The 13,976-nt window shown below is 41.4% G+C and overlaps 1 protein-coding gene across 5 annotated transcripts in view; it reads left to right on the top strand.

Moving 5' to 3' along the window:
• CD86 (CD86 molecule) overlaps positions 1–13,976 on the top strand; it is a 61,868-nt gene that overhangs the window by 38,149 nt on the left and 9,743 nt on the right. For 3 of the 5 annotated variants that reach the window (XM_011971580.1, XM_011971583.1, XM_011971581.1), the window contains 3 exons: positions 5,868–6,203; positions 8,532–8,834; positions 11,591–11,734. In XM_011971580.1, the coding sequence (XP_011826970.1) occupies positions 5,868–6,203; positions 8,532–8,834; positions 11,591–11,734 (783 nt within the window). The remainder of the gene's footprint in view (positions 1–5,867; positions 6,204–8,531; positions 8,835–11,590; positions 11,735–13,976) is intronic. The other 2 variants (XM_011971584.1, XM_011971582.1) reach the window with 2 other exon arrangements.

The following is a 13,976-nucleotide window of genomic DNA, read 5'->3' as shown; positions in this document are numbered from 1 at the left end:
TTTTTTTTTTTTTTTTTAGAAACGGGATCTCGTTTTGTTGCCCAGGGTGGTCTTGAACCTTTTTAAAGTGATTATCTCGTCTCAGCTTCTTAAACTCCTGGGATTATAGGCATGGCCTATTTTTATGTTTTATAATGTTTTGTACTTTTTGATGTTACTTCAAATATCTTTTTAAGTATCCTAAATATACTTATTTAAAAACTTTTTTGAGCAAATTTATCTATAAATTATTGATTTTATGTTGACAGATATTGTTCTCTATCATTAATAATGTTAAAAATAAATAAACAAAAACAAGTAACTCAATTAATGCTTACCACAGGCCAGTATTTGCTCCAGTGCTAACTCAAATATTCATTTCTTTAATCCTCACAACAAACCTATGAGGTAGGTGCCATTATTGTTCCTGTTTTTCACAAGAGGAAATTGAGACACTGGGGAGTTAAGTAATTTGCCTATAGTAACACAGGCAATGAGTAGTTGAGCTGAGATTGAACTCACACTGTCCAGAATCCATACTCTTAGTTATAATAGTGTACTGCCCTATAGCTTTCTGTTTCACAGCTACATGGCATTACTTTATATGGATGCATCATTATTTGTTAAACCGTTTAACTTATTTCCAGTGTATTGTTCTTATAAACAATGAATATCTGTATACCTCTAATTTCGTGCACATGTATCTTTTGTAGAATGAATTCCTAAGAAACGGAATTGCTAAGTCAATGCTTAAGCCCATAATTAATTTTCTTACATATTACCAACTGTCCTCCAAAAAGGTTGTACCAGTTTAGAATTTCACCAGCAGTACATGACAGGACCCATTTTCCTAACACTCTCACGGACACTGTGTATTACCAGGATGATTTTTAATATGTGCCAATCAGATGGGCAAAAAGAATGGTTTCTCACTAAGGTTTAAATTGCATTTCCCTAGTTCTCAGTGTGAGGGGAAGGGATCTGGTATAATTTTCAGTTTGGTGGGAAGGCATCAGAGGCTTCTGAACAGGAGGATTATGTGATTGGAGCTGTATTTTTAAGGGATCATTTTGGCTTGAGAAACTAGACTCTGGGACAACGATGGAGCAGGCAGATGAGTTAGAAGACAATTACATTGGTCTCCTCCACCCTTTTCTTAACATATTGGAGTTCAGCTCTGGCTGTAGTAGTTCTAGATGTCCTCAGACACACTTGTGTAGAGCTTCTGTTGGGTATTTTGGGTATACAGATGATCCATCTTGGTTACACAGATGATTTAGATGATTGTAGACATAAGAGGCTTGTCTGGGAACCATTCCCAGACAGGGAAGCATTCCCTGAGATAGAGGAGAGGAAGGCTGAAGGGGAGGAAGAGAGTACCTGTTGCGATCTAGATAGAGACATCCAGCAGGAAGTTGGATACAAGTATCTGAAACTCTAGTGAAAGTTATGCGTTGGCAATAAGCACCTGGGCGCTATTAGCTTGTACTTGACAGTTGAAGCCATGGGGCTAGAGGAGAAAAACCAGGGAAAGTATGGAGAATAAGACCAAGAACATGCACTCAACGTTACCGAAATTAAAGAGTGATTTGAGAAAATTAATGAGGAAAACAGAGATTGGGAAAGAATAGAGCATTTCAATGAGGAGAGATGCCAACACTGTTACATTTGACACAGCGGTCAAATGAGTTGAGGTCTGAAAAGAGCTCAAGCCTTGGCCATGGTGTGAAGTCAGCAACAATCTTTGTCAGGGCATTTCAGTAGAGAGGTGGGGGTGGGAGCTTGGGAGTGAAGGCGGCAATTGCTGCTTACTCTTTCAGGGAGTTTGACTCCAAGGGAAAGAGAAACTAAGAGCAGCAGCGGTGGGTTTGTGTTTGAAGTAACGGTGGTGAACCAGGCAAACAGCCTGGAGGCCGAGTGAAGTGAGACTGGACACTGCAGATTTGGAATGTCACCAGTCTGCACTACTGAATAATTTCCTCTAGAACTGCTCAATTGCCCAGTTGTAAGAACAGATATGTAGACCAAAAGTAGAGTGTCCCCAGGGTAAATTTTATAGAGACAAAGGGGTGTGTTTATTGAAGTTGTGGCAAGGAATAATTACAAAGATATACTATTGTTGCATTGTCCAATATAATAACCACTAGCCATATGTAACTACTTAAATTTCAATTGATTAAAATTAAATAAGATTAAAAATTCAGCTTCTCAGTCATACTAGCTACATATCAATTGCTCAATAGCCACAAGGGCTGGTGGCTATCATATTGTTCAGCACAGAGACAGAGCATTTCCATTATCACTAAGAGCTCTTGTGGAAAACACTGCACTACAGGGTCTGGATAAAGCTGAGGTGTTGATGAAGTTGAACAACAGATGTAGAAGGAGTAAGCAAGAGCAAAACCTGGATGAACAGCAGGTTGTGGACACAGATTAGCATATTGAGATTAAGATTCTAGGGACTGAGCTGCTCCAGGTGAAAAGATTCAGGGTTATGTCATATGAGGGTGGAGGGCAGCTGCTGAAATAGTCTGTGGGTGAAGACCTGTGGAGTTGACAAGATCAAAGAAATTTGAGGCAAGTTTGTTAGACTCATTCATAAAGAAGTCACCCAAATTGTTAGCAAGACCTTGCATCTAATGCCAAAATCCTCACTGAGCAAGGTGGTAGTAATTTAGTACTAAAAGCAATGAGAGAGTCAGACACCTCAAAAGGGGAGGGTGTTGCTCAAAGGCCCCATGAAGTGTGATAAAACAAACAGTAGCTGGGGCAGGAGCAAGTGGCTTCCTTTGGGTGAAGCCAGATTTCACTGAAATAATAACCTCAGGGAAAACAGTCAATGAAGGGGTTAAAGTTGTAGGAAAGTTTCCTTGTAGTAATTAATGGAATGAGGCGTCCAAAGGGCCAAATAAAACTTTGCAGGAAGTTTAGTAAAAGAAGGAAACTTTTTTAGTACAGATAAGCATAGGAACATAAGAAGAGATAATTCTTAAATATATAAGGTATGCATTTGGGGATAGTAGCCAGGGAAGACTGAAGTCCCAGTGGGGTGAGAGACTTCGTAAGGTTAGCAAATTACAGTTTTTGAGTGGCATTCCAACAGTAGAGTATATTGCTCAGGAAGTCCTTAATTATCCTTTGAAACAAATTCCTTCAGCTGATTACGAAGGCATCTAGCTGGATTCTTGAGTGACTTGTTCCTGATATCATAGCAACCCGTAACTAGACCTCAACCATTCCTCTTACCCAAGTGCTGGGGAAGGGAGAGATTCTCAATGCTTACCCACCTATGGAGTCCCAGCAAGTCCAGTTGCTAGGTGGCTTGAGGTCTGGGGTCTTAAAATGGAAGGCCTAATGCCATTTGGTGATCACAGACCTTGAGCCAAACTTTCCCCATTTAGTCAGAGAAAGGATTAGCATGCCTAACTGTGTGTGAGATCATGGAAGCCAGTGGTTGGTGAAGTGCTATGGAGTATAAATTGCAAAATACTTTCAGTTCCACTCGGAATGGATTTCAGAATGATTTCCACCCCATGGGGAGGAGAGGGAGTCTGGGGAGGGATGGATGGAAAAAATTATTTCCTGTCATTTTCTGTGATCCACTCTGAAGACAGAGGCAGAGATTCTCTACAGCAGCCGCTCAAACTTTTGCTCTTGTTAAAATGGAGGTTCTGAATCAGTAGGTCTTGGGTGGGGCCAGAGATTCCGTGTTTCAGACCAGCCCACAGGTGACGTGAATGTCACTGGTCCGTACATCACGCTTTCAGTTGCTAGGTGAAGAAGGGAGCACTCGATGAGTGGAAGAGAAAGTCGTTGTAATCTTTGGGAAGAGGGGCTTGAGTCAGCGGAGTTAGACTGGTCTGTGAGTGAAGAGAATGGATGGGAAGGAAAGAAGATACTGTGAGGCTCTACTGAAAAAAAAAAATGTAAATCAGGAAGACAGAAGCAGCTAAAGACGAAGTCATTTCCAGGCCCAGAAGGCACAACTAACAGCTGAGTAATAACATAACATTGACTGTTAACTGGCAGAATTTTTAACTGTGTGTTTGGTTTCTCCATCAGGTCATCTGTCAATTAACAGTCAATGTTATGATTTTAGAGTAAAACCAGTATTTTCCCAGAGACAGTGCTAAAAGCTTTTACAGTAGGTGGCACTCTTGCATTACATTAAGAGCTCAGCAAAGAAGACGCAGAAGCCTCAGGTTTGCCTTGTAAGGTGATTAATAAACACACTAAATCTTCCTTAGGTCTCCCTTTCACTGTCAGGGTACCCATATAGATTTTCCCTCCTCCCTCCAATACAGGTACGCATCCTCTATAGGTGGTGCATTTTATACCTCAAGTACTTCATGGAGTCCTAGTGAGTGTAATGCAGTGATTCACATTTGTGCAAACTCCCACTGATGCCTGCTGTCTGCTTCCCTTACAGTTCAAGTCCATCACCAACCCCTTGATTATGTGTCCTCACTGGGCCATTCTGTACACAGTTTAGTTTGACAAGTGCATGTCACTGTTATTTGTCCCTCTTTCAAGAGAAAGCACATCAGTTTAATTACTTCCCCACTAAGAACTCTTCAAATGAGACTCCTCTCCTCTCTCTCATCAACCCATCTTCTCCCTTTCCTCCTCAGTGTCAACATCCCTTCACATAAATCCTGAATGATGAAATTTTATTTAGAACTTACACTAACTTCCTCTCCAAGGTGGCATCTAACTTAATATTAAGTAAGAAATAGCCTTCCCACTCTCCACCCCCATACTTCTCATCCACCACTGCTTACTTTTTTTTTTTTTTTTTTTTTTTTTTGGCCAAGTCTCAAGTAATTCTGTAACCTAGAAAAGGTCCTACACAAACCCTGTGATCATTCACATTTAAGTAGTTGGGTGGCCCACATCCTTCCCACAAACCCCAAAGTGCCCTCAAGGACTAAAGCCTTTCTCTGAACTCTTCCAGACTGATCTCTATGGTTGTAAAATTGTCCAGGGTCAGTGCATCCTGGGAGCAGCAAGCTTGTGGTGCCTGGGGTTTCCCCAATACTCCCAAAGCACATCCTCACCTGCCCATCTATGATTCACTTCCAGCATTTCATTCATGTGCCTTAAAGGGTCATTGACCACCACAATCCCAAAGCAACCATCAAATTTGCCCAGTTCTCTTTCTGATCTCTGAAAGAGCTCAGAGAGGTCACTGAAAATAAAGGCTTTGGTTCACTTTTGAAGTCATTTCTAAAGCATTTGACATCCTTGGAAGTGCTGGCCATGGGAGCAGTAGTCATAGGGGAAGTTCTCTAAAGGGAGCTATTTGAATTTCAAAGATGTTACTCAATGTGATTCCCCAACTAATGAAGTATAATAAAGGGGGGCTATAATTTATTGCCATTATCAGCAACCTTTTCACCATAGCAGACCAAGGAATATGTGGATAGGGAGGGGAGGGGAAAGTTTTTGGTGATGGTATAGAAGTTATGGAACCTGTAACAGCTATGGTGATGAGAACTAAAATTCAGGTTATAGAAAGGTAACTGGTGGGTGAATGGGTTGTCTACCTCTGCTGGTTTTTCCCTGTCCTACGATTTAAATTCACAGACCCACAGTACTAGAAAGACCCTTAGAACATTTAGTCAACCACTTCATTAATCAGATGAGGAAGCTGAGGCTCATAAAGATTGTAGTTTGTACAAGGCCACACATTTAGTCAGCAGTGAAGCAAGGACAAAGGTCCTAATCTCCAGAGGCCAAGCATGTGTGCACAGTTCCAGAGCTTAATATCTAATTCTTCAGCATGATTACTGATAAGGTAGTATCTGGGTATTGTATAAAGAGAAATGGAGGTTTTCTTCCTCTTTCCTCTAATTTCTCCCTCCCTAATCCTTAACCTTCCTTTTTAGGTGCTGCTCCCCTGAAGATTCAAGCTTATTTCAATGAGACTGCAGACCTGCCATGCCAGTTTGCAAACTCTCAAAACCGAAGCCTGAGTGAGCTAGTAGTATTTTGGCAGAACCAGGAAAACTTGGTTCTGAATGAGGTATACTTAGGCAAAGAGAAATTTGACAGCGTTCATTCCAAGTATATGGGCCGCACAAGTTTTGATCCGGAGAGTTGGACCCTGAGGCTTCACAACCTTCAGATCAAGGACAAGGGCTTGTATCAATGTATCATCCATCACAAAAGGCCCACAGGAATGATCCGCATCCACCAGATGAATTCTGAACTGTCAGTGCTTGGTATGTGGTCAATGGTGTGTGTTCAGATTCTTAGCTTTCTCAGATGAGACTGCAGATGAGTTAGAGAAACGTTGGAGGAGGACTTGAGGGGCCCAGGGGAAAAAGGGGGTCTATAGAGAGAAGGCAGAGGACAGCCACTTCTGGGAAGTGCATTTGAAGGGAGTGTAGAGTCTGGGAGTAGGGAACTGAAAGTCTTTTGTACTTTTTATAGTCTGCTTCTGAAGGATCAGTAAAAATCTGCTTTGGGGAAAAAATAGAGCTAATTGAACAAAGATAATATGGCTAATTACCCATGGTAAAAACCATAGGTAATTTGGCCATTACAAAGTTTATATAACCATAAAGGCCTCAGATGTCTCACAATTCATTTTTTCCTTGGGTCCAAGATTTTTCACCTACCAAATCTTTACCTGGAGCTCCTAGCAAAGGGGACAGCTGACACATTTGGGTTTTCCCTTCAGCCTCGTCTAGGTTGCTTATGAGTTGTTTGCAGCCACAACCATGAGCCTGGTAGACAGAAGGGGAAAAAGCCCAACAAACATAACCCACAAACTTACAAACCAGCTCCTCCACTACACCAGACCTCAGAAGGCCTAAATGTCACTACAGATATTTTTAAAACTATCACACAGTAAACTGTCTACTGATTTTATAGATCATGTATAGATTAGGTAACCGCCACAGGACATAGAGCATTTCTGTCACCCCAAAAATTTCCCTCAGGCTATCCCTTTATAGAGTCATACTCTGTCCGCACTCATAACCCTTGGTGGGCATCCTATAGTTTTGTCTTTTTGACAATGTCACATAAGTGGAGCCATACAGTATATAACCTTTTAAGACTGGCTTCTTGTGTTTAGCGTGCCTTTGAGATTCACCCAGGTTGTTGCACATATCAAGCTTGTCCCTTTTTATTGCTGAGTAGCATTTTATTGTTGATCCATTCAACTCAGCAAAAGACATTGGGTTGTTTCTGGTTTAGGGCTCTTATGAACAGAGCTGCTGTAAACATTCATGTACAGGTTTTGGTGTGAACATAAGGTCTCAGTTCTCTAGAGGAAATACCCAGGTGTGGTATTACTGGATCCACGTTAATTTTTGATGAAACTTAGAAAGGCAGATCAACACCTATTCTAAAATCATAGAGTAAAACAGAAGCAAAAGTAAAAATAGAATGGACAGCTGCTCCCTTTGAACCCTGTGTGATTAAAACTAGGCTGCAGGGCTTTGGGAGCAGTTAACCAAGTGCTAAATCCGTGTTTTCAAAATGTGGCCAGGTACCACTGGAAATGTTTTTGGTGGGACACAGATAGACAAGCATTTTGAAAAGCCACGTTGTATTTGTTTTAATGTATATTAGAAAAACTCTAACTTACGCAACATGTGATTTCACAGATGTTGTTAATAAAGCTAAATAACAGTCTGGCAATTCACCTTCTACAGACCACATAAAGTCCAAGAAGAGTGCTCAAATAGTACACTGATACAGCAAAACTTATAAAGATGACACGCAAATAGCAGACCTTTTAGTCAGAATACACTAAATTATAAATTAGTTTGTAGAACCTGCAAACTACCTAGTAACTATAAAAGAACAAGAGATTTTTTTCTGACAGAAGGCACATGACACAGATCTAGGGGCTCCACGCCAGTGATCCTGAACAGCCAGAAAAGTGTGAATGGCAAACAAAGGCAAGAGAAACACTGTGTTTATTAAGATCATGTATTTTTCCCTAAAATAGCTGGATTTGGCCTTCATCTTAGAGTATGTTATGAAGACGCTTTGGTGCTCATGACAAAAATCAGTGTTCTGAATTTCAAATTCCAAAATGCCCACCCACTCACTTACCACAATCCTGCTTGGGTTCCTGAAAGATATGACCCAGGGCGTCTCAGCACCATGAACTGTCAGTTCCTGGTGAGACTTCAGCTCAATCCCTTTCTGCTCTCTTAGTCTGGTGAGCTGGAATGTGTCCCATGGGACACCTGGGCCCTAGAGTCAGACCACTTCTCCTTCCAAAGACTTTACTCCCTGGAAATAGTGGCTTCATTATAAATATTTGGGGACTCAACTACAGCCCTCCTACCACTTAGCACCCCCTTGATTTGGATAAGCAGGAAATAAGCATGGCCCCAAACTCTATTATTGCAAAATAAACATGAAGTCATTATGTGGCACTCACCTTGGGCCAAGGGTCACATTTTAGACACCCTGAGGCTCCCAGGTATGCCCCAATGAGCCCCAGATCAGGCACCCAGTTATTTGCTATTCCCTCCTAGACGCATCTAAACTTAGATTGACTTTTTGTATCTCTCTTGTGCTTTCAGCTAACTTCAGTCAACCTGAAATAGTCCCAATTTCTAATATAACAGAAAATATGTACATAAATTTGACCTGCTCATCTATACACGGTTACCCAGAACCTGAGAAGATGAGTGTTTTGCTAAGAACCAAGAATTCAACTATCGAGTATGATGGTGTTATGCAGAAATCTCAAGATAATGTCACAGAACTGTACGACGTTTCCATCAGCTTGTCTGTTTCATTCCCTGATGTTACGAGCAACATGACCATCTTCTGTGTTCTGGAAACTGACAAGACACAGCTTTTATCCTCACCTTTCTCTATAGGTAAAGATGTTTTCCAAGACTATTTCTTTCAGCAGGTATTATACACAAATGCTTAACGCAGATTATCCAACATCTCCGACTTGCTAGGAAACCTCCATCTGGGCCATGTTATGACGCTATTAGGAAGGACCCAGATGGAGGGCTCCTGCTTCGCCTGAGTGATGCAGGGTCCAGGAGGCTATGAGCCTGTGCTGCACTTGAAGAAATAGGCTTTTAGCCCTGAAACTAACTCAGTCTCCTGGTTTACCTTTGGATGGAGGATTCTGAAGTTTTGATTAAAAAATGAAGGTTTCCTCCAGGCTAGAATTCTTTCTTTGATTAAAACACATACATGCGCTTGCACACACACACATCATGCATACACGCATACATACAAATGGTACTTGTGAGTGTAGAACCATTTGGGACATTATTGGTTGCAGGATTGAAAACAAAAAGATATGACAGCCCCTCTGCCCTTGAGGACCTTCCAATGGAATCATAACCCTGTAATGTGCACACATGAAAAACGGGATTTTTAAAAGGTCGAATTGGAATCTAAATTTCATTCCATGGAAATATGGGACTAGATTTAAAACAAAAGTGACTGGTAATGAGTTTTATGGGCATTCAGAGGTAGGCAAGATCCTTGAGGGTCAGGGAATGGTTCCTAAAGGAAGGGGTACCTTGTAACACGTAAAATAAATTATTGGGGTTAATACATGTGGTGAGGAGGGGAGGGCATTCTGGATGACAGGTTCCCAAAACTATGGTGACTTCCTTAGCAGAAAAAACTTGAGACAGAATCTGGGCTCAGCAGGTGAGAGGACCACAATGGATCAGCTGTATCTGACATAAGGCAGGAGGTATGTCAAAGAAAGCCTTGGAGGCAGAAATGCTTGTGTGTTCAGAAGTATTCTTCAGGGACCAGTTCAGTGGAGGAAAGGACTGAAACTAAGCAGTAGGCACTAACAGGAGCCTGACATTTTAAAGTCCTGGTTTTACCCAGGAGGGCATGTGTCTGTATTTGACTCCTCTTTTAAGGATCTGTAACTGCAAGATTCCCTCCTGGAATAAAGGTGGCCTGCACCTACCCTGTCCCATCACTGCCTGTGCTGACCTTGACCCCCCACATCTGCCTTCTTCTTTCCTTGACCCTTTCTCCAGCGATGACTCCTTGGCTTGCCCCCTCCAGTGACATCCATCCAACTCCTTGCTCCATTCCCTGACTTTGTCACCTCCTTTCTCCCAGTGTCTTGTTGTTCAGACATAAATTAGTCTGTGAACAGCCCCTGGGGTCAGTCCCCACGAACCAAGTTTACAACTGGGCCAATCTCATCTCCTACTACTGACTTCTTTCTACTCAGACACTTCAGCCTCTGAGAGTGCAGTAAATGGTGGAGCCACTCATCCTGTCTCAGTTGCTTCTCCTGTATCCTCTCTTGGCCAGATAGAAGCCTCTCCAAGCTATGCCTGGAGTTCAGTACCTCCTTCAATGCGTAATTAGTTTGACTGGTGGCTATCTTGTGGCCACCAACATCACTATATATGACATGCCCCAGAGCCCTCTGTTATGGCTCCCATAGTCTACAAATTAACAGGGACTTGCCACCAATATAACCTCATCATGGCTTACCTTCCTGCTGCTTCTCAACTACTGTTCTGCCAAAACTTCCACAGGTACCCCCATCTTCATAAATGTTTCAGCTCTAGCTGCCTCAGGAAGATGGGGCTTGCCTGTCTGGGTTTCCCATTCTATCACTTGATCAGAGATAGGTTAGACCCTGAATCAAGGGACCTTTTTTGCATATTAAAAGGTAGCAGCCTCCAAGTTAGTAAGTATAATCCCACACCCCCTTTACTGGGAGTGCCAAACTGGCTCAAGTGGGATAGACTGAGACAGACTCAAAAGGGGTTAAATATGGCCTCCAATGTCAACAACTCCTTAACATCTCAGAAACAGGGCATGTGTCCACAAATTATAGCTAAGCTAATAGATCAGCTGGTCCTAGTTTTCCTGAAATTTGGAATTAGCTACCAGAACTGTTCCCAAAAATATCTTTAAAGTGGGCGACTCAGTTCTAAGTTTTCCCCACAAAGCCTGTTTTCCAACTCCCCAGAAACTTAGGAGTTCTCATGTAAGGAAGTAGGCCCTGAAGGTGTGAAGTTTCCTCAAGGCATGAAGAAACATCAAAGGATTTTTAGTAGATGAGATATGCTGAAAGCCATACAGAGGAAACCTGCTGTGATCTCAGCAGGAAAAAACTAAACAAACAAGCAAAGGAAAACTAGAGGTAGGGGCCTGTGTGGAGGCTGTTCCATTTGTCCAAGTGATAGGTGTCTGGAGATTACAGTGGACAGAATCATCATCACAAGAGGAACTTCAGGGCCTGAGAACTGACTGCAGAGGTGGGTGGGGTAGCAGGCACGGCACAAATGACTGCACATGCAGAGCCTCAGCACACACACCTCACCCAGATTCCAGGATCATGGGCCAGGCTGACCCTCTTCTTCCTGATCATGGTCGGTGTTATCCCCACCTCCAGGAAGGCAGGACACTCAGTCCAGGCATTTGGCCAGAGGCATGGGCTTGATTCTTAGGTCCCTGCTGAGGCCCTGAGACTGGGACTTTCTATGGCCTCCTATTGTGGATTTCAGGCTTCTCTGGCCTTAGAGCCCTAGGGAGAGCCTGGCAGGTAAACAAAGAGAAGAGCAGCTAGCAGAAACCCTTTGTAAATGACTCTCCTGGCTGATTGAAAATTTGTGGTCATTTGTAGAGCTTGAGGACCCTCAGCCTCCCCCAGACCACATCCCTTGGATTACAGCTGTACTTCCAACAGTTATTATATGTGTGATGGCTTTCTGTCTAATTCTATGGAAATGGAAGAAGAAGAAGCAGCCTCGCAACTCTTGTAACTGTGGTGAGTCAGTCCTTGTCCTCCCCACAGACTGCCACTTTGCACCTACTTCCCAATCGGCTGGCTGCCTTCTGGAGCTTGTTGTCTGAGCCTAGACTGGCAAAAAGTCAGGAAGTTGTTGGGAAAAAAGGTTTTCCCTTGGAGTTTTGAGCCTATACAAACTGGCAGCAGCTGATAATGTTGCTCTTGGACTTCAAAGAAAGGCAACACTTCTAACCTCAGGTTTACAAATGTACTTCTGATTTCCAGGGAAAACTGATTACTTACTTTATCTACCTCACTTCCTGAGGTTACTGTGACATATACATAAAGTAAAATGGTGAAACCACTCTTAAATGTTAAAGGTTATGGACCTGGTTGTGTTCAAGCAGGGATATTTGCTAAATGACCACAAGAATCAGCTTCTCGTCTCTAAAAAAATCTAGGTTTCTTATTAAATAAGTTAGATGAATTATTGCCCATTGACCTATAACAAACAATATTAACTTTTACTAATTTCTAAGTAATACATATCCATTATCATATATACCAAAAATAAAATCATCTATAATTCCAGTAGTAAGAAAAAATGATTACACAAACATTTTTGGTGCCTATCTTTAAGATTTTTCTATGTATCAATCTATGTTGTTTTCCATAATTAGGATTATCATAAGGGTTATTTTTCACAGTTTGGATAATATATGTACTGTGTTCTAACTTTGTTATACTAAATGTAGCAAGACAATTTTCAATGCCATAAATATCATTCTACAGCATCATTTTAAACTGCTGCAAGATATTCCCTTATGTGGATACACCTTAATTTATTTATTTAACCAACCTCATTTTTTTGACACTTGAGTTAGTCCAATAGTTTTGTTATTATAAACATCCTCCCCACTGACTTCTGTTATAAAAATGTTTAATGAGGACAAAATGGTCTCTAACTTTGTAATAATGCCATGCCTTTTTGTAGTTTGGGCTGGTTCGAAGATAAGATTGGACTTTATCTCAGTAATTGCCTCCAGTAGTAATTAGTTTGGTGCTAATAAATAAGGTAACCTTCTTACTGACTTATGGTAGAAAGCACAAGATAAGTATTGCCTCTGGCCAGCATCTTGTTTTTCAGTATACTGATTTTAAAATCTATCTAGAAAATAGATGGATGACATTAGCAGTCATTCATTGCATCCTGCTGTACTTTAAAAATAAGAAATTGGGGAGCAATGATCAAATTTAAATAAATTAATACAAAGCATGTGGCAGAGCCATTCAAACTGCCAATGTATGGAGTGTGCTGAGAGATTTCTATGATATAAAAGTATAAAATTCATAGCACAGATGTAAAGACATATCATGCTTGTCCAGGCTTTGACTTTTCAAGGTGAGAGTTTTGAGCTTCACTTTCTTTCAATCTCATTGCCATTTAGAATTAGTCAAATATGAAGAAGCGACTTACATCTTGGGAGTAAGCTGTTTCCTAAATTTTTCTTCACATTACAATGATCAGCTTACAAATGAAACAAAGAAGGGATAGAGAAAAAGATTAAGGATGTTTCTTCCCCCATGAGGCAATGAGAAAAAAATCAGGAGAGTAGATAGGGGAGATAAAGAAGATATGTGTGTTCACATGAAAGAAGTTAGAAGGTGGTTAAACAAGCTCTTTGGGTACAGATGAGATGGTCAGATTGGGCTGAGTGGCACATATATGACCCCCAAGAATGTAATGAAGAATATTGGTAAGAAAAAGTTATTTGTTCAGACAGTCATCCATGCCAGTGAGTTTGATCAAAGAGAGAAGCCTTGCTATCACTGTAGGGAGGGAGATGCAACAGGTATAACTATGCCATTATAGATATGAGATATTTGTAAATTTGGATTCTGTAACTTCAGCAATATCTACCCTTGCTTTGTGGGTACTCTTGGCATTGGCTATGTGATAGGCAAAATAATGCCCCCCATAAGATGTCCATCTCCTATACTCCAGAACCTATAATATGTTATCTTACATGGCAAAGGAACTTCACACAGGTGATTAAGGCACCAAGCTTGAGATGGTGAGATTAGCCTGGATTATCCAGGTGGGCCCAGTGTAATCACATGAGTCAGAGAATCTTTCCTAAATGGGATAGAGAAATGAACTGGAAAAAGGAGGAGAGATCTGAAGCTTGAGAAGCTCAACCCAGCATTTCTAGCTCAACCCAGCATTTCTAGGAGGAAGCCATGACCCAAGGAATGTAGGTAGCTTCTAGAAGCTGGAAGT

This window comes from Mandrillus leucophaeus, unplaced genomic scaffold (assembly GCF_000951045.1).
Source record: "Mandrillus leucophaeus isolate KB7577 unplaced genomic scaffold, Mleu.le_1.0 Scaffold123, whole genome shotgun sequence".
Taxonomy (NCBI): domain Eukaryota; kingdom Metazoa; phylum Chordata; class Mammalia; order Primates; family Cercopithecidae; genus Mandrillus; species Mandrillus leucophaeus.
Note: the sequence above shows the minus strand (reverse complement) of the source record. Positions and strands in the feature narration are given on the sequence as shown.